At 43.1% G+C, this 18,621-nt stretch overlaps 1 protein-coding gene across 1 annotated transcript in view; it reads right to left on the reverse strand.

Annotated features, from left to right (window-relative positions):
• Positions 1-13,010: 13,010 nt before the first annotated feature.
• The window catches only part of C7 (complement C7), a 55,972-nt gene continuing 50,361 nt past the window's right edge, over positions 13,011-18,621 (reverse strand). The window contains exons 17-18 of the mRNA XM_043887621.1: positions 16,235-16,419; positions 13,011-14,239 (exon numbers count right to left, since the gene is read on the reverse strand). Coding sequence (XP_043743556.1) covers positions 14,058-14,239; positions 16,235-16,419 — 367 coding nt within the window. The 3' untranslated portion in view covers positions 13,011-14,057. The remainder of the gene's footprint in view (positions 14,240-16,234; positions 16,420-18,621) is intronic.

The raw sequence follows: 18,621 nt of genomic DNA on the forward strand, positions 1-18,621 counted from the left end.
CCTGCTTATTTAAGGTATATGCAGAGTACATCATGAGAAATGCTGGGTTGGATGAAGCACAAGCTGGATTCAAGACTGCTGGGAGAAATATCAATAACCTCAGATATGCAGATGACACCACCCTTATGGCAAAAAGCGAAGAACAACTAAAGAGCCTCTTAATGAAAATGAAGGAGAGTGAAAAAGTTGGCTTAAAACTCAACATTCAGAAAATTAACATCAAGGCATCTAGTCCCACCACTTCATGGCAAATAGATGGGGCAACAACAGAAACAGTGACGGAGTTTATTTTGGGGGCTCCAAAATGACTGCATGTGGTGACTACAGCCATGAAATTAAAAGATGCTTGCTCCTTGGAAAAAAAGTTATGACCAACCTAGACAGCATATTAAAAATCAGAGACAATTCTTTGCCAACAAAGGTTCGTCTAGTCAAAGATATGTATGTCATGTATGGAAGTGAAAGTTAGACTATAAAGAAAGCTGAGCATCAAAGAATTGATGCTTTTGAACTGTGGTATTGGAGAAGACTCTTGAGAGTCCCTTTGACTGCAAGGAGATCCAACCAGTCCATCCTAAAGGAAATCAGTCCTGAATATTCATTGGAAGGACTGATGTTGAAGCTGAAACTCCAATACTTCAGCCACCTGATGCGAAGAACTGATTCCTTTGAAAGGACCCTGATGCTGGGAAAGACTGAAGGCGGGAGGAGAAGGGCAGGACAGAGGATAAGACGGTTGCATGGTATCACCGACTCAATGGACATGAGTTAAAGTAAACTCCAGGAGTTGGTGATGTACAGGGAGGCCTGGCATGCTGCAGTCCATGGGGTCACAAAAATTGGACATGACTGAGCGATTGAACCGAACTGAGTAAGTATGGGATCATACTTATCTACCTCAAGGTGCTATTGTGAAGATTAGACGTGTTAGTGTACATGTAAAGAATGTAGAAATCTGGCACAGAATCTTCATTAACTAAATGTCAACTATTCAATATAAATATTAATGAGTAACAAATTTATTATTAGAATCACAAATCTTGACATAAATTCCATGATTGATAATATAAAGCCAACTGATTATCCCACCCCACGTGGCACATTCCTAGCTCAGTGAATGTTGCTGCTCTTCTTGGGAGGATGGAAACAGAGTGGCCCCTCTAGTCAGAGGATCCAGCTCAGCTGCTCTGGCAGCCTTTTACAGACTGTAATTTCCCACTGAAGCCTTCTTGCTTGCTCTCATAACGTACAGAATAAGTCACAGTCAGGTTGTGTGACAGGAGAAATTTAGATCTATTTGCTCACCTCAACAAGTATTTCCATTAACCCCTCCCAAACACTACCATCCACTCAGAGTTGCCCACCCCCACACCCCTTGATGCCTTTCTTTTGGTTAATCCTCCACTGGCCTCCATGGTTCATCTCAATGGTTCAGACACAGGCACGTTACTCAGCAGGAAGAGACTTCTTGAAGATCTCAGGGAAATAGAGTTATAGAGAAAACATATATTCAAGTACTCTTGAAGAAATTACAGATTTGTTTTCCAGTCTTACTCCTGCTGCTTGCCTCACTATTATTTGCACATGTAATCATTTTTCAACTTGTGTTTACTTTAGGATAGAGATTCGGTGATGTTCACAGACTGCTTAATGGGCCAGCACTACTCTGAAGCCCTCTGAATGACATTATTTTGCAATTCAGCACTCTGCCCTTTAACCCAGCAGTGAGGGCCAGTGTTCTGCTAGTAAATCAGAGACGTTTAGCTTGGCTGACTTTGCTAAGAAGGCAGTTTTACCAGAAAACAGGAAAACAAAAAGCCACAAATGGGAAGAAGGAGACACGCTTCCAGAGAAAGAAGCCAGGGGGATTGCTTAATTGAGATTTTCCCCATACCACCACAGTTTTAAAACATAAAATCCAAGACCAGGCACTTCTTCTGGAGTCCTCAAGGGACTCCAGCAAGGTTATAGCAAGCATCTTCTAACGGCGTTTTATTCTCAGTTGACTTAGTCCCCAACCCCATGGTTACCCTTCAGAATATCTAAGTATAAAACTAGAAAACGCATGTCAGTCAGACATGGTAGCAACCTGTAAGCCAATCAGAATGTTTGATCTACGTCCTGACAGAGAGAAACTCTCTGGCAAGAAATTTTCTACAGCTACAGTCTGAGAATTATCATTCTTCAGAATTTCTTTCTTTTTAATTTACTTTAAGTATCCCTAAAACCAGGACAGTGTAAAACATGGGATGAGTCAGGAGCATCTTGAGGGAAGGACAGTGGGGCTCATCACAAAAATACGTGTGTGTTTGTGCACATATAGTAATCACTAAGACATGACCTGGAAAATGCCATTTGCTTCTTCCCTCTGCTTTACCAAACTTTATTTATCCAACAAAACAATATTACTTGTTTGTATTCCTTCTGGACACACTGTCCTGGATTTTATTTATAGCATTAGGTGCTTATCCTGAAAGCAAGATAAATTTGGAGAACACAATTTTCTAAATATATGTGACTGATAGTTTCTTTTTCAATTTGAGAGCCACCGGAAAACACAAGATAAGAAATCCTTCCCTCTACCTTACCTGCCACTTCCTCCTAATATTCTGAAGTAACTCTTGGGAGGATTAAATTGACCAATGCCCTAACACCTGAATTGCACAGCAGTCAAAAAGAAACTCTATCTTGAAAATGGGGAACGTGGAGAATTGCTTATTAGTCTGCAGGACAGGTTCACCAGGACTTTTTAAATTTTTCTGAGAAAGATGGGGAAGTTGAAAGTTATCTTTATTTTTGTTCCAGTGGAATTATAATTATCTCACATCCAACCCTCAATGGCTCTGCTTACAGTTGAGATGGTGAGAGTGTGCCAGGCGTGTGGATGGGGGTAGACAGGTCTATGGGGCCATTTTGCAATCTGTAACATTTCATAGAGTGTGGAGTGGAGCCCCATGACTGTATCAAAAAGGTGTTACTAAGAGATAAAGACAGCTAAATAGCAAAGGGCCAAATGTTGAAGGACAAATTGAGTTATACTGTATTTGGAAGACACCAGGTTATCAAAAGAAGTTCTTGATAAAGGTAATGAAATAAAAAAACTAGTATTTTAGCATGCAATTAACAGAGTAGATAAGCTAGCAAGTTAGACATAGGTGACTTAGTCCTTTGGACTAAGGACTATTATTTTTAAAAAAAGACAGAGACTTCCCTGGCCATCCAGTGATTAAAACTTCACCTTCAATGCAGGGGATGCAAGTTCAGTCCCTACTCAGGAAGCTAGGATCCCATATGCCTAGCAGTCAAAAGACCAAAACATAAAACAGAAACAATATTGTAACACTAAATAAAGGCTTTAAAAATGGTCCACATCAAAAAAAAATCTTTAAAAAATAAAAAAGAAAGAAATGACAGGGTCAGTTACCAGTAAGGAGATTGAATCAGTAATCAAAATTCTTCCAACAGACAAGTCTAGGACCAGATGGCTTCACCAGTAAATGCTACCAAACATTTAAAGGAGAATCAATACCAATCTTTCACAAAAAAAAATCTTATCCAAAAAATAGAAGAGGAAGGAACACTTCCAAACTCATTTTACAAGAACTGCATTATCCCGATACCAAAACCAGACAAGGATGCCACAAGACAAGAAAACTACAGACCAATATCCCTGATTAATATAGATGCAAAAGTCCTCAGTAAAATGTTAGCAAGTCAAGTTCAACAGGGTATTAAAAGGATCATACACCACGATATGCTCAAGTGGGACTTATGGCATAACAATTCATAGGAATATAGATCACCTTTCTCTTTTACAGAATATCACATCACACAATTGCATTGCTGATTGGATCTAGTGAGCAAGAAATAGCAACTACTCTAGATTTACTGGTAAAACCTTAACATGTTCCAGGTTGGGAAATAAATCTGCCTAAACTGAGAGCATCTCCCTCAGTGACATGTCTAGGGGTCCAGTGGTATGGGACCATGTGGAGATATCCTATCTATGGGGAAGGATAAGTTATTGCATCCTGCTGCTCCTACAACCAAGAAAGGCACAATGCCTAGTGGGCCTCTCACTTCACAGCAAAAGAAGTGCTACAACAGGCTTTTGTATTTTGGAGCAAAGGCCTGCCACCCTCTGCAAATTACTCTTCTTTCAAGAAACAAATTACTCTTCTTTGCCTGTTACTAGGCCTTAGTAGAGATGGAACACTTAATTGTGGGTCACCAAGTTACTATGTGAGCTGAGCTGCACACTGTGGACCAGGTGTTATCTGACCACCAAGCCAGAAAGTTGATGAGCACCGCAGCACCCCATCATCAAATAGCAGCGATGTATATGTGATTGGGCCTGAGCAGGCTGAAGAGCGTAAGTCATGTGACAATGTGACCCAAATGCCCAGATTCCTTACTCCTGCTATCCTGCCCTCTTTCTCCCGTGTGCACCTATAACCCCCTGGGGCACGATGAGCGCCGTGATCAGCTGACAGAGGAAGGGCCAACTCAGACATGGTCTACAAATGGGTCTGCACAGTGTGCAGTCACCACTCAGGAGCAGACGGCTACAACACCACAGCCCTTCCTCTGAAAACAGCAGGAAGGGAAACCCTCCTGGTGGACAGAACTTTGAGCAGGGCACCTGGTTTTTCACTTTGCTTGGAAGGAGCAATGGTCAGGTGTGCCTTATACTCAGATTCTTAGGCTGTATCCACATGACCAGCTGTACAGTAGAGACGGGAGCTATAGTTGTCATGAACATTTTCTCTTTGCTTTGTTATGAATTTGTGCATATATATTAAGCAAATATAATTTTTTTTCTTTTCTCCCTTATTTCCCTATCATGCAACATACTTTACATCATGCATGTAAGTATTGTTCATTTTGCATCACAGTATTTATGTTACAGGATATCGAGGAGAAAAGTAAACATCTCTCAAGTTCTCTACCTCCTCTTTTGGGGAAAGGATGAGTATGTTTTCAGTTGTATGTAAGATAGTTAGGTGGAATTAAGACCTTATTATTATCTTCATTTGGAGATTAAGTATAGTTTAGAGATGTGCATGGGTGCTAAGCTAATAAGGGATGGACTTGTGATGGTTAATATTGTGTCAACTTGACTGGGCCACAAGATGCAAAATATCTAGTTAAACATTTTTTTCTGAGTGTGTCTGTGAGGGCATCTCCAGAAGAGATTCCCATTTGAAAGTGGATAGAATGAAGCAGATTGGTCTCCTCAATGTAGATGAGGACCACCCAACCCATTGAGGGCCCAAATAGAACCCAAAAAAGCAGAGAAATGTTGAATTTTCTCTCTCTACTTGAATCTTGAATGCTTGATCTGAGACATTGGTCTCCTCCTGTCGTTGGAATGAGAATTACACCATTGGCACTCCTGGGTCTCAGGCCTTCAGAGTCAAACTGAAATTTACACCAGGGGCTTTGGGGTCTCTAGCATGCAATGGCAGATCATTGGACTTCTTAGCTTTCGTAATCACATAAGCCAATTCCTAATAATAAAACTTATTTTATATGTACATGTATATACTTATACATGTTTATTTGGAGAACCCTAACAAATAAAATCTACTTAAATGTACAGTGTTTATACATACTACTTCAATAATCAAAGGGAAACCGAAATAGCTATGTTAATACCAGACAAAGTGACTTCAAAACAAAGAATATATCAGATACAAAGAGATGTTTGATGGCAACAAATGGGTCAGTTTATCAAGAGGACAGAATAATCCTAAAAGTTTATGCACCTAACAATGGGGCTTCAAAACACATGAAGCAAAACTGATGGAATTGAAAGAAGAAATAGATAAATCCACACAATAGTTGGAGCTTTCAACACTCTCAATAACTGATAGAATAAGCAGGCTGAAGATAAATAAGGATACAGAAGACTTGAACAACACTGCCAACTTGACCTTATTGACATTATGGAACACTCGACTGAACCGCAACAGAAGGCAACTTCTTTTCACGTGCAAATGGAGCATTCACCAAACTAGATCATATTTTGAACCATAAGACAAATCTCCATAAATTTAAAAGGATTGAAATCATTCAAAGTATGTTCTATAACCACAGTGGAATTGAACTAGAAATCAATAACAGAAAGATATTTTGAAATATCCAAAATATTTAGAAAGTGAATGCTATTTAATTAAAAAGTCAATGTTTATTAAACTTTCATATCCTTAAGATAAAATCACAATAGACATATTTCTGGGTAGATATACCCATGTATGCATATGTGCTCAGTAGCTCAGTTGTGTTCCATTCTTTGTGATCCTGTTGCAGGAAGGGGGACCCCTTCCAGGGCCTGAAACTGGACTCTTGTCTAACACTTGGAAGTGAATTGTCCAAGGAGACACATGTGCTAACAAAGCAAGAGATTTTATGCGGAAAGGGCACCCGGGTGGAGAGCAGGAGGGTAAGGGAACCCAGGAGAACTGCTCTGCCACCAGTTTTATGGTGATGGGATTCATTTCCGGGTTGTCTTTAGCCAATCATCCTGACTCAGAGTCCTTCCTGGTGGTGCACACCTTGTTCAGCCAAGATGGATGCCAGCGAGAAGGATTCTGGGAGGTGGTCGGACATGTGGTGTCTCCTTTTGACCTTTCCCAAACTCTTCCAGTTGGTGGTGGCTTACTAGTTCCAGGATGATTGGCTAAAGACAACCCAGAAACTAATCCCATCACCATAAAACCTGAGACCATGAGCCATGTGGCAGAGCTGTTCTGGGTTCCCTTACCCTCGTGCTCTCCACCCGGGTGCCCTTTCCCCATAAAATCTCTTGCTTTGTCAGCACATGTGTCTCCTTGGACAATTCACTTCCGAGTGTTAGACAAGAGCCCAGTTTCAGGCCCTGGAAGGGGTCCCCCTTCCTGCAACAACCCCATGGACTGTAGCCAACCAGGCTCCTCTGTCTATGGAATTTTCCAGAAAAGAATACTGGAGTGGATTCCTGTTCCCTATTTCAGGAGATCTTCCCAGCCCAAGAATAGAACCTGTCTCATGCATCTCCTGCATAGGAAGGCATATTCTTTACCACTGTACCACCTGGGAAGCCAGGTATAACCGTAGACACATTCAAACACACACAGTAGATTCATGAAGCATTAGAAGAACATTTATTTCAATCCATTTTAAAAGATCAGTTTGAGGAATTCATCATATTTACACAGCTGAATCTTTTTTTTTTTTTTAAAGACTGATCTGGATTTAATGACAAATATTCCATATTGGTTGCTGAACACCAGAATGCTGTCCAAGGAACCATCATTTAAATACAACAACCTGAAAATAAGGCAATTCTCACATACACAAGCACACAGCTGAATCTTTTTAAAAGAGCTATGGAAATTACTGTGTTTTCATTCCAGTAACCAAATCTTATCTTGACTGTTGGTTTATTTTCTTAACAAGACGAAGTATAGCAAAAATTTTAGAACTGGTTGTTGTTGTTTAGTCGTCAAGTCATGTCTGACTCTTTGCAACCCCATAGACTGTAGCCTGCCAGCTCCTCTGTTCATAGAATTTCCCAGGCAAGAATACAGGAGAGGGTTGCTGTTTCCTTCTCCAGGGGATCTTCCCAATACCGGGATTGAATCCATGTCTTCTGCATTGGCAGGTGGATTCTTTACCTCTGAGCAACCAGGGAAGCCCTTGAATCAACAAGAAATGCTATTGTCATGCTATTGCTACCTATTGCAATAACTATTGCCTAACTACAATATACCAAAATAGTGGTTAAGAGTGTGAGCTACTGAACAAAAGGGCTGGGATTTAAATTCTGTTTCCTCTAATTGTTATCTTTGTAAGTTGGGTAAATCACTTAGTTTCTCTATGCCTCCATTTCCTCATTTGTAAAATGAGACTAATAATAGTACTTATTCACAGTGTCATTAAGCTGATTAAATGAACTAATATATGTAAAGTGTTCCCAGCAGGTTTAGGTTTTCATATCAATATTGCTCCTTTCCTGCATTCAGGTTTTTGTGTTCCACAGCCCAAGACTGAGTTCCAATGTTGCTTTTCAGAAGAGATGGTATATCCCAGCCTGAGTTCCTTGGGACCTGTATTAGACATTCAAAACACTGTCTTTAAAATGTGAGAGAAAAATATCTCCAAGAATATGTGTCAGTTTCCATAAATCTGCTCTGCTCTATTTATATTATTTGCCAAGATTGCCAAAGGGCAAGCTCGTAAGATGAGATTCCTCACCAACCCACTGGAAGAAGCAACAGGTTTGACCAATAAATCACAGCAGTTTATGGTCTCTTCTATGGACTAAATGTGTCTCATCAAAACCCATATGTTGAAGCCTTAATCCCCAAGGTGATGGTATTTGGAGATGGAACCTTTGGGAGGTAATTAGGTTTAAATGAGGTCAGAAGTAATAAGGACAGACCCCATGAGGGGATTGGTGCCTTTATAAGAAGAGGAGGAGACCAGAGCTCCCCCTCCATCATGTGAGGACACAATAAGAAAGCAGTTGTCTGCAAACCAGGAGGAGGGCCCTCACTGGAGGCCCAATCTGCTGGGACTTTGATCTTGGACCATCCAGCCTCCAGGACTGTTTAAACCTTCCAGTCTATGGTAGTATGTTATAGCAGCCAGAACTAAGACATCTTGCTCTTTTACCCACTAAATGGGAAAAAAACACTGTTCATCACAGATCAGAATTCCCAGTCTGCATCCCAGGGAACTGTCAGCTGCAGCCAGTTCCACTCTCAGAAGCAGGAACAACAGTCTCCTAATAAGCCAGCATCCCAAGATTAAATTTTCCAGAACTTAGGCTTTTTGTCAATAACATTTTTTAATATTCACTTATTTATTTGACTGTGTCAGGTCTTGCTTGCTGCATACAAGATCTTTACTTTGTCATGCGGGGTCTTTCCTTGCCACACACTGGCTCAGTCATGGTGCAAGGGGCACGTGGCGTCTTTAGTTCCCCGACCAGAGATCAAATCCGTGTTCCCTGCATTGCAAGGTGGACTCTTAACCACTGGACCACCGGAGAGGTCCTATCAACATCATTTAGATCTCAGGAATTTCTGCTTCCTCCTTAAGTCCTCTGCCTCATTCTGTACCGCCGTTCTCAAGTGCAAACATCCTCATCCTCGGTCAGTCCTCCAACAGGGGACATGATTCAAAATTTCCTAACAATATTCCAAAAAAAGAAGGGAGAGAATTAGGAGGCCCACACTTTCACGGTACAAAAAGACAAAGCATATCTACTTAAATCCAAGTATTTCAGAATACCTGCCCTGTGGGTGTCATAAGAGAACACTCTCACATAGCACATGAACCTGCCCCTGCCTGGCCAGACCCAACTCAAACACAACAGCTCGGGTTCACAGGACAGTCAAGGCACCAGCACTATATAGAAATGGATGAGTACCACTCTGGGAGGCATAAGAGCCATTTCCAGACCAGGTCTGCCAACCAGCTATGTGACAATGGAAAGTAACTGTAAAATGGCAGTGTTGTTGAGCATATACAGCCAGTGTCCTGAGCCACAGGGCGCACAGAACCATATCGTCAAGTCCCTACTCTCACCAGTCCAGAGGAGACTTGGAGACAAGGTCTCTTCAAATGTGACTTCCCCTCACATCTAATGAATCTGTGCACCATGTCCTTGGTAAACAGCCAACCACTGCATTTGTAAGAGACTCGAGATACTTTGGAAAGCTTCTCATCTTCCTATCAAAGCATTTAATCCTATAGGGCCACAGTGATCCCATCAGTGAGCATGTCCAGGTTTACATCACACCTGACTTCAAGATTCACGCCCCCCACCCCCACCCCATGGTGCTCAGCGTCTGTACAGAGAAGAGTTTCTGGACTTAGAGTTCAGTGGGAGCCCTTTATGAACTACCATCATGGTTCACACTTGGGTTGCATATGGTCTAGTAATACACCAGTCCTGGGACCTTCATGTTAATTACTTTCTCCTGAGAATGTCTGGTAAAACTTTCCCTTGATGAGAAAATTCCACTCCACTATTATAGAAAAGTCTTTTGACCTGTCTGTATTCCCAGCCCACTTGGTCAGCAGATTCTTGCATCACAGACAGTTTTTCAGCAGCACATCTGATTATTGTCAGTGCTTCTCGGTCGTGAGCATCATCGACCTGTTGTGTACCTGAGGCCCCTCCCCTGGGATCCAGTACCAGCCCCTCTTGTAGGGATGCACAGAAATAATAGTGATAACAGAGTAATACTTAATGTTTGTCCTTTCTCAGGAAATTGTCCTCAGCCTGTAAATTGAAAAGCACTTTATTGTTCTTTCTTCTGCCCACCTTTCCACCTTCAGCCCACCCTTTCTGAATCAACAGTCTTCTCATCTGGTCTTGTTAACCCTTGGCTAAAAAAGCAAATTTTTTGTTATGTGATTGATGTTTTGAGAATCAATCTGGAGCTTTGCATGACAGGAATAAATAAAAAGGCAAATTGCAAGTGCTTTGGTTGTCACAGCAGGGACTCCTATCATGCCATCAGCTTTCTTGTCCCCAAATGTGTGAACTGCCTGAAAGACCAAGGTAATTGAAAAGCATGCATATACCTCGGGTTTCTCAGATATTAGGAGGAAATTGCCTCCTACTGCGGTTGCTTTCTGGCTCAGTGTTCTGAAAGAGAACAGGTCATTCCGTTTCTAGCTGAAGTATTGAATCCATTTTAACTAGTCCATCAAGGAAGAAAAGTCCTGGTACGCTGGTAGGTAGCAGGATTAATGTGGTGGCTCAGTTCTGCTACTCCTGTACTAAGGATGCTCCAGTCTTTTTTTTTTCTCTCTCTCTCCCTCCCTCCCTCTTTCTCTCTCTCCTCTCTCTTCTTTTCATTTCTCTTCTCTCCTCTTGTGTCTCCTCCTCCTATCCTACCTCAGACAAAGAAAGAGTCATAGATACACTTGAAAGCCCTAAGTATATAGGACCTTCATTTATCTTCACGTTTATGATGACCACCTTCACTAGCTATTATGCCCATCTTACAAATAATCCAAATGCCTGTGGTAGGTCAGTATGTGTGCGGGTATGAGGGTGTAAGAAATATTGGTAGTACAGAAAAAAATATAGAGCAAATGATAAACTGTGGGGTCGGTCCAAAAATATTGATAAATATACATACCTTAACCAAAAGCAAAAGTAATTAACAGTCTCTGGTGCAGCTGTTTCAGGGAACACTGAGAAAATCAGCTGCTCGGCACCTGCAGCTCTGAACTGCTACTCACCAACAGGATGGGCTCGCAAGTCCCACGGGAAGCTGAGATTAGCCATGACCTGCCCAGCTGAGGTGGGGGTTGGGGGAGCTTCAATCCAATGAGCCAGTCACCTGGCTTGTTGTTAGGAAACTCAGAGTTCCAGGGGACATTTGTCAGACATCCCCCTTGCCATTCTGCATCCCCACCATACCCCACGTGAATACCAAGAGCCTTCCCTCTGTTTCAGGGGGATTACAACCATCCTGGACTGTTGCTGCTGGGAGGGAAGTTCCAAACAGAGCAGTTAGGATGGGGCTCATTAAATCTCAGGGCATTGATAAACAGCACTTCAGTTGGTCAATTGTTAGGAAATGTGTGGAGTGTCACAAGAAGACCCAGTCCAGTGCAATTAGGAGAACTTCCAAAGCAGCTTCTCTGCCCAGGTGACTCACAGGGTCCACTGAAATTGTGAGTGATGGCCGGCAGGATGTGACTGGGCTCCCACGGAGCTCCCTGCAGCTAGCTAATGCCTGAGCCGATTCCCTTCTCTCCCTCTGTCCCCAAGTAGGTGCAGACAGCTTCCACTTCAGCATGTTCTGCCTTCTCCTCCAAGGCTAGATCCCAGCCCGGTCCCTCTCGCCTGGTCTGAGGCAGAGGGAGGGGCAGACAAGGGCATTCTCCCACTGCCTCTGTTTGCCTTGCATCAGTTTTCATGACATAAACAGTCCTTCCAGCTTTCCTAAAGCCTTCCCCTTAGATGTTCAGGAACTCATTTTGGAAATCTCAAAAGATTTTTAATGCTGTAAGTTACTTTCTTCCTGCAGCCCTGCTGCCATGATCCTAATTCTCTCATAGACAATTGTGAATGTCTCTGCCCAACTAGAGAGAAAGCCAAGGATAAGGATGTTCAGAAAAGGGGAAAAAAAAAAAAACATGAAATTTAGTATTTCAAGACAGCATCTCTGTCCAATCTCATTCACTGGTCCCTGTTTAGCCACGAGTTATTCACTCATCCAGGATAGACCTGGAGGATATTATGCTAAATGAAATAAGCCAGACACAAAAAGATAAATACAGCATGATCTCACTTATACAAGGTATCTAAAACAGTCAAACTCATGGAAACAGAGAGTAGAATGGTGGTTGCCTAGGAATAGGGGCAGGGAAAATGGGGAGGTGATGGTCAAAGTATATCAAGTTTCAGTTATACAAGATAAATGAGTTCTAGAGACCTCCTATACAACACAGTGCCTATAGCTAAAAATGTTGTAATGTATATTTAAATTTTCTAAGAGGAAAGATCTTATGTTAAGTGTTCTTTCTGTTCTTATTATGATGATAATAATATTACAATGGGGGTGGGAGAGAACTTTGGGAGGTGATATGTTTATGGTCTTGATGGTGGTGATGTTTTCACACATGTATGCATGCACGAGTGCTAAGTCGATTCAGTCATGTCTGACTGTTTGGACTGTAGCCCACCAGGCTCCTCTGTCCATGGGATTCTCCAGGCAAGAATACTGGAGTGGGTTGCCATGCCCTCCTCCCAGGGATCTTCCTTACCCAGGGATCCAACCCACATCTCTTATGTCTCCTGCATTGGCAGGCGGGCTCTTAACCACTAGCGCTACCTAGGAAGTTTCTCACAGATGTATACTTATCCCCAAACTCATGTACAGCTCTTTACATGTCAATCATACCTCAACAAAGTAATTTAAAATGTTTTAAATATAAAAAAGAGCACATTAGCCATTCTTCATGGCAAGATTCTTTAAAATTAAACATAACACAGATTTTTTTTAAATTCCAAAGAATGGTATCTTTAATGAGTTTTTAAATAATTGTCATTTAAAGTTTTATTAAAATGTATCAGAAAATGCAGATATTATTTGTATATAAACGCATATTTTAAATCCCATTGAAGCCCACTCATTTAACCTCCTACAGCTGCTATTTTGTTTTGATGAAAGATGAATAGGGGATAAATAGAAAGCTATTTATGCTTTCAAACGGATCTACCTGTAGAGTGCCCGGAAAAATCTAGGTCTATATCCATATTATCACCCAAATATGCAATCACTCAATACCTCAAGCATAAATGATGTTTCCTACCAAAAAAGAGAGAGAGAGAGGAGGAAGGCAAATTGCAGATCTTGAATTTGGCACATACTAAAGGAAAGCTCCAGAGAGAAGCCTGAATCATATTTGTTCTCAGACAAGAAGGTGCTCCTGTGGCCATCACGTAATGGATTCCACTTTGATGATGGGTGATTCAACCTCCTGATAAGATTAGGGATCTCCAGGTGTCCTGCCTGGGTCAACGGGGTGAAGCCTGGGATTACCATTTGGGATAGAATAATTGTATCCATCTTCCTCCACTCCAGGTCCCCTTTGTATTCGGTTTCACTGAGTGAAGCCAGCCTCTCTAATCTTTCTGTTTTCCTAATCAATTTGTAGAATGTATTCTGGCTCATGAGCGAGTCAATCATACTTAAAAGAATCATAGAGCTTTGACATTTCTCTAGTCTAACACTCTAATTTTCAGATTAAAAAAAAAAAAGGCAAGGTCCAGAGAAGTACAAAACATCTGCAAAGGTTCATCAATATCCTTCAGACTGACATTTTTTAGAAAGAGAAGAGAAAGAAGATCTGAATTCAGGTTTGGGAGGACAAAGGGCTGTGGGATTATGCAGGGGTACAAGTTGGGGGGAGGGGACACGGAGCGGGAGGAGAAAGACTGGGCCTGCGTGCTGGGAAGCCGTCTGCAGCGCAGCTGGGCAGAGCTTTAGTTCAGCCACAGCGCCTGCGGGACTCCGAGCCGGCCCCTCGGGCTCCCGGAACTATGCGGCCTCGGCGGCGCAGGGCCAGATGCTGGTGACGGAGATGCTCAATCCCCTGCACCTCAGGACGCCGGCCTCGCACTCCGTCATCGTCTGCTCCCTGCCGTTCACCTCCACGCAGACGCTAAATCCTGCTTCCTCGCACTCCGAGGCGGCTCTGCAGACACATTTGCTGCCCTCCGCTGGAAAAAGAAGCGAGAGAGGCTTGATGGCACCTGGCGGAGGTGGGGGAGGCCAGGCGCATCCCCTCTAAAGTTATGCAAGTGGTGACTGGCGAGCTACGGGTGTTCCTGTCACCCACTCCCCGCCCCGCCCCTGGTGGCTCGGAAGGTAAAGAATCTGCCTGTAACGCAGGAGACCCGGGTTCAATCCCTGGGTCAGGAAGATCCCCCTGGAGCAGGGAATGGCAACCTGCTCCAGTATGCAGGACCAGGCAAGGGAGGCATTTTGCTCCAGAGTAAGCAGGTTCTGAGGCTGGTGCCAGGCTTCCTGTCGACTGGACGCCCGTGGGGTGGTTCTCTCCTTCAGGCGCTGCCCAGGGGGTCCCCAAACATGATGTGACCCCTCAACACCCAGACCGAAGGCGGAGACCTCAGCAAAGAGCTAGGCGGCAAGCCTCAAACAGAGGGAGACAAAGAAAAGAACTAACTTGCTTTGAGAGAGAGGCCCTGAAACCCGAAAGGCCTTATACCCCATAAAGAACAAACAGAAACGAGTGGAAAGGAAAGTGGTGTGGGCGCTGAAGGGGCGAAGCTGGAATACACCGGCCAGGCATCCCCCGAAGGAGGGTAACCAGGTTGGCCAGCAGACTGTGGTGACTGCCAAACCGAAAGTGATGCAGACAGGCCGTAGGGTTGTATGTGTCACCGTCTCTGCTGCAGACGGGATTCAGGGGTGAGGGGAAAGATGCCCGGGGGTACCAGCCAGGAGCGGGAGGCCCTGAGGAGCTGGTAGAGACCTTACAGATCCAGAAAGCACCATTAGGCTCCCAGATTTATAGATGGGGAAACTGAGGACCGTGACCTGGCTTGGGCAACTCAGCTCTTCCCCCTCAGAGGTGGGACCCCTGGTGGTGGTTGTCAAGATCACTGTTAAGTGCTACCAGAACACCAGGACAGGAGACCAGCAAGTAGTACCTCTTTTTCCATCACATCCTTCTGATTGCTTCTAGAAGAAAGTGTCAGCCTGACACTGGTGTGCTTCCAACATGCCCCTTTGTTGTTGCTAGCTTGCTAGGTCGTGTCTGACTCTTTGCAACCCCATGGACCGTAGCCCTCCAGGGTCCTCTGTCCATGGGATTCTCCAGGCAAGAATACTGAAGTGGGTTGTCATGCCCTCCTCCAGGGGATCTTCCCAACCCAGGGATCGAACCCTTGTCTCTTGCATTGCAGGCAGATTCTTTACCACTGAGCCACCTGGGAACACATTTTTATGGTTATCTAATATTTATGGTAAGTGATATTTCCTATTAAAGATGTGCTATTAAGTTTCCTCTTTTAAAAACTATTTTTATGTGAGTCTGTTTCTTTTTTTAATGAGTACATAATGTGGATAATACAAGGACAGAGCAAAAATCATGAGGGTGGAATGTGATCTTTGGGAGGACATTCAGACTAGCAGCGCTTCCCTGGTGGCTCAGACTAACAACTCCACCCACAATGCAGGCAACCTGGGTTCAATCCCTGGGTCAGGAAGATCGCCTGTAGAAGGAAATGGCAACCCACTCCAGCATTCTTGCCTGGAGAATTCCATGGACAGAGGAACCTGGCAGGCTACCATCCACAGGGTCTCAAGGAGTCGGACACGATTGAGTGACCCAACAATTTCAGACTACCAGGAAGGATTCTTCATCCACCACTCCCCCTCCCCAGGGAAGGCAGCGGGGGAGGATCGTGGGGGTAGCAGGAGACTGGGGTTCGATCCCTGGGTCAGGAAGATCCCCTGAAGAAGGGAATGGCTACCCGCTCAAGTATACAGCACCGGGCAAAGGAGGCATTTCGCTCCAGAGTAAGCAGGTTCTAAGCCTGATGCCAGGCTTCACACTCAGACCAGTCTGAGTCTTTGACATACTTAGGCATGTGCTTTCATCTGTTGCTAAAATAGCAAACTACATTTTTTTAGACTTCACTCCTACTACTGAAGTACTTTTATAATCACAAATATGAAATGTCCCTTACCATCACATTTTTCCCATAGTGGACACACACCACAAGCTTTTTCAGCTAAGGCAGGCAGAATGCAGCTCTCCCTACCAGCCACAGTATAATTTCTACCCTGGCACCGGAGAACGTGCATCTTGCAAACGGTCAGAGGCAGTATCCTTTTGCTTCTCTCATCTCGAGCACATACATCCAAGGAGGACCTGAAACAAAATTTTTAAATTACTTCCTTTACAAAATTTTCTTTCCTCAAAGCTGAGAATGAGAAGTGAAAGGTGAGGCTGTGGGCTCAGTGCCTCAGATGTTGTCTCCCACAGCCAAATGAGGGGACAGAAACTCATATCCCCCACATTGCTAGGGCCCAATCCCCTCCAGTCTTCAAAATGAACATATTTTGCTCTTTATTTGCTCACAAGTTTCATAATCTTAGATATCTGCTATCGATCTAGCTTCATTTAGAACAGATCAGATACAGCAAATTAAAAGAGAAGGCAATGGTCTGTTAGCAACAGCTGGTAGATTGATGACAAAGGAGGAGACAGAAAGTTAGCAAAGATCACTGGAGGAGGGCATGGCAACCCACTCCAGTATTCTTGCCTGGAGAATGCTATAGGCAGAGGAACCAGTTCATAGGGTCGCAAAGAGTCAGACACAACTGAAGCGACTTAGCACACACGCACGGACTCAGAGGGACCGAAGTCAAATGCGACCATGTATACCTATGGCTGATTCATGTTGAGGTTTGACAGAAAACAACTAACTTCTGTAAACCAATTATCCTTCAATTAAAAAAATAAATAAATTTTGAAAAAATGGGACCACTAACTGCAGAAGAAAGCAGCTCTTCCCAGCCCAGCAGCTCTGAGAATTCACGTCCACATGATAGCATTATCCCCAGCCGATGACTAAATTCTCAAGGGAAGATGAACTCTATTTTTCAATGCTATTTTTAGAATATCTATGTTTACAAAATAGTTTAGAAATATTTCCTTGAAATGTGTTAGTTTTTTTTCTTATTCATTGGTGCTAAAATAGTGCCAGTGTTTGAAATGTCACTAATAAAAACAACCACACATCTGAATACTGATGGGTAAGGATGCCATTACTGTAGTGAAACCTTAGACAACAAAAGGCATTTTTGAATAACAGACAGAATCTATATTTACTTACATATATTTAGCTCTAATGTTTTCTTCTCTAACCAAGAGCTAAATTTGTTTGGACAAAGAAATACAAAAATACATAACAGAAACAAATCCTTGTATCTTTTTTTTAACCTGTCTATTTAAACTTTAAATAGAAGGGCTCAGAACAGCTTAAAGGGCAAAGACCTTACAAGCTACCTTCCTTGTTATCAGTGCACATTCAGTCGCGCAGTTGTGTCTGACTCTTTGCAGAGGAGCCCAGAGGACAGGCTTGTCTGTCCATGGAATTTTCCAGGCAAGAATACTTGAGCAGATTGCCATTTCCTACTCCAGGGGATCTTCCCCACCCAGGGATCAAACCCATGTCTCTTGCATCTCGGGCATTGGCAGATGGATTCTTTACCACTTGGGCCATCTGGGAAGCCCATATCTGACATTAAAACTCTTACCATGTATATAAACAACAGGCTGCAGATACACTCAATGAAGTAAAGAAATTGAAAAGAAGATGAAGGTGAATCAAAGTAAACAATGATTAATAGAGAATAACAGCACAGTCAGAAGATCCTGGGCTGACCTTTTTTTGTGTGTTTGTCTGCTTTTTCTCCTTTTTCTTTTTTTGCCATTTCCATTTATGTTATTCAGCTGCATATTCTCCTTCATACAAGAAGTTACTTCTTATAGGATACCCCTTAGTCATCACTACCCAATGTAGGTGTTCAAGGAATTAGATATGTGTCTTGATAACCATACTAACTGAAAGCCAAACAATTGGCCAATAAATTTGTGTTTTGATTCTTAACCTTAGAGATTAAGAGATTTTTATTCTTAACCTTAGAGACTAAGTCCTAGGGACTGGATGTTGCTCATTTGCCTCTCCAGATTCACCCTCCTCTCTTCTCCACCCTGCCTGGGAATCTGAAGTGTATGAACCACATCAATAGACTTCCTTGTCCTCTAGCTTCAGGGGTGTTTGATCATTGTGGGGTTCTGGCAGAAAAGGAGGGAGGAAAGAGTACAGTTGGGGTGTTTATCCCCCTGGCTCACTCCTAGGCATCTCTGAAGCCCCTAAAATGAGAGACTCAATTCCTCCTCAACTAACCCTCTGTCAACAGGTTTTCATAAATGCTCCTCTCTCACAACTTCTGACTTAAGCATGGGAAAAAATGTAAACCAGTTCAGTTCAGCTTCTACCCGTTCAGGAATACTGCACTGTGGTGTGCAGATTTCTTCACTAGACCCATTTCTGTAAATAGTCCC

The sequence above is a fragment of the Cervus elaphus genome, chromosome 25 (assembly GCF_910594005.1).
Source record: "Cervus elaphus chromosome 25, mCerEla1.1, whole genome shotgun sequence".
NCBI lineage: Eukaryota > Metazoa > Chordata > Mammalia > Artiodactyla > Cervidae > Cervus > Cervus elaphus.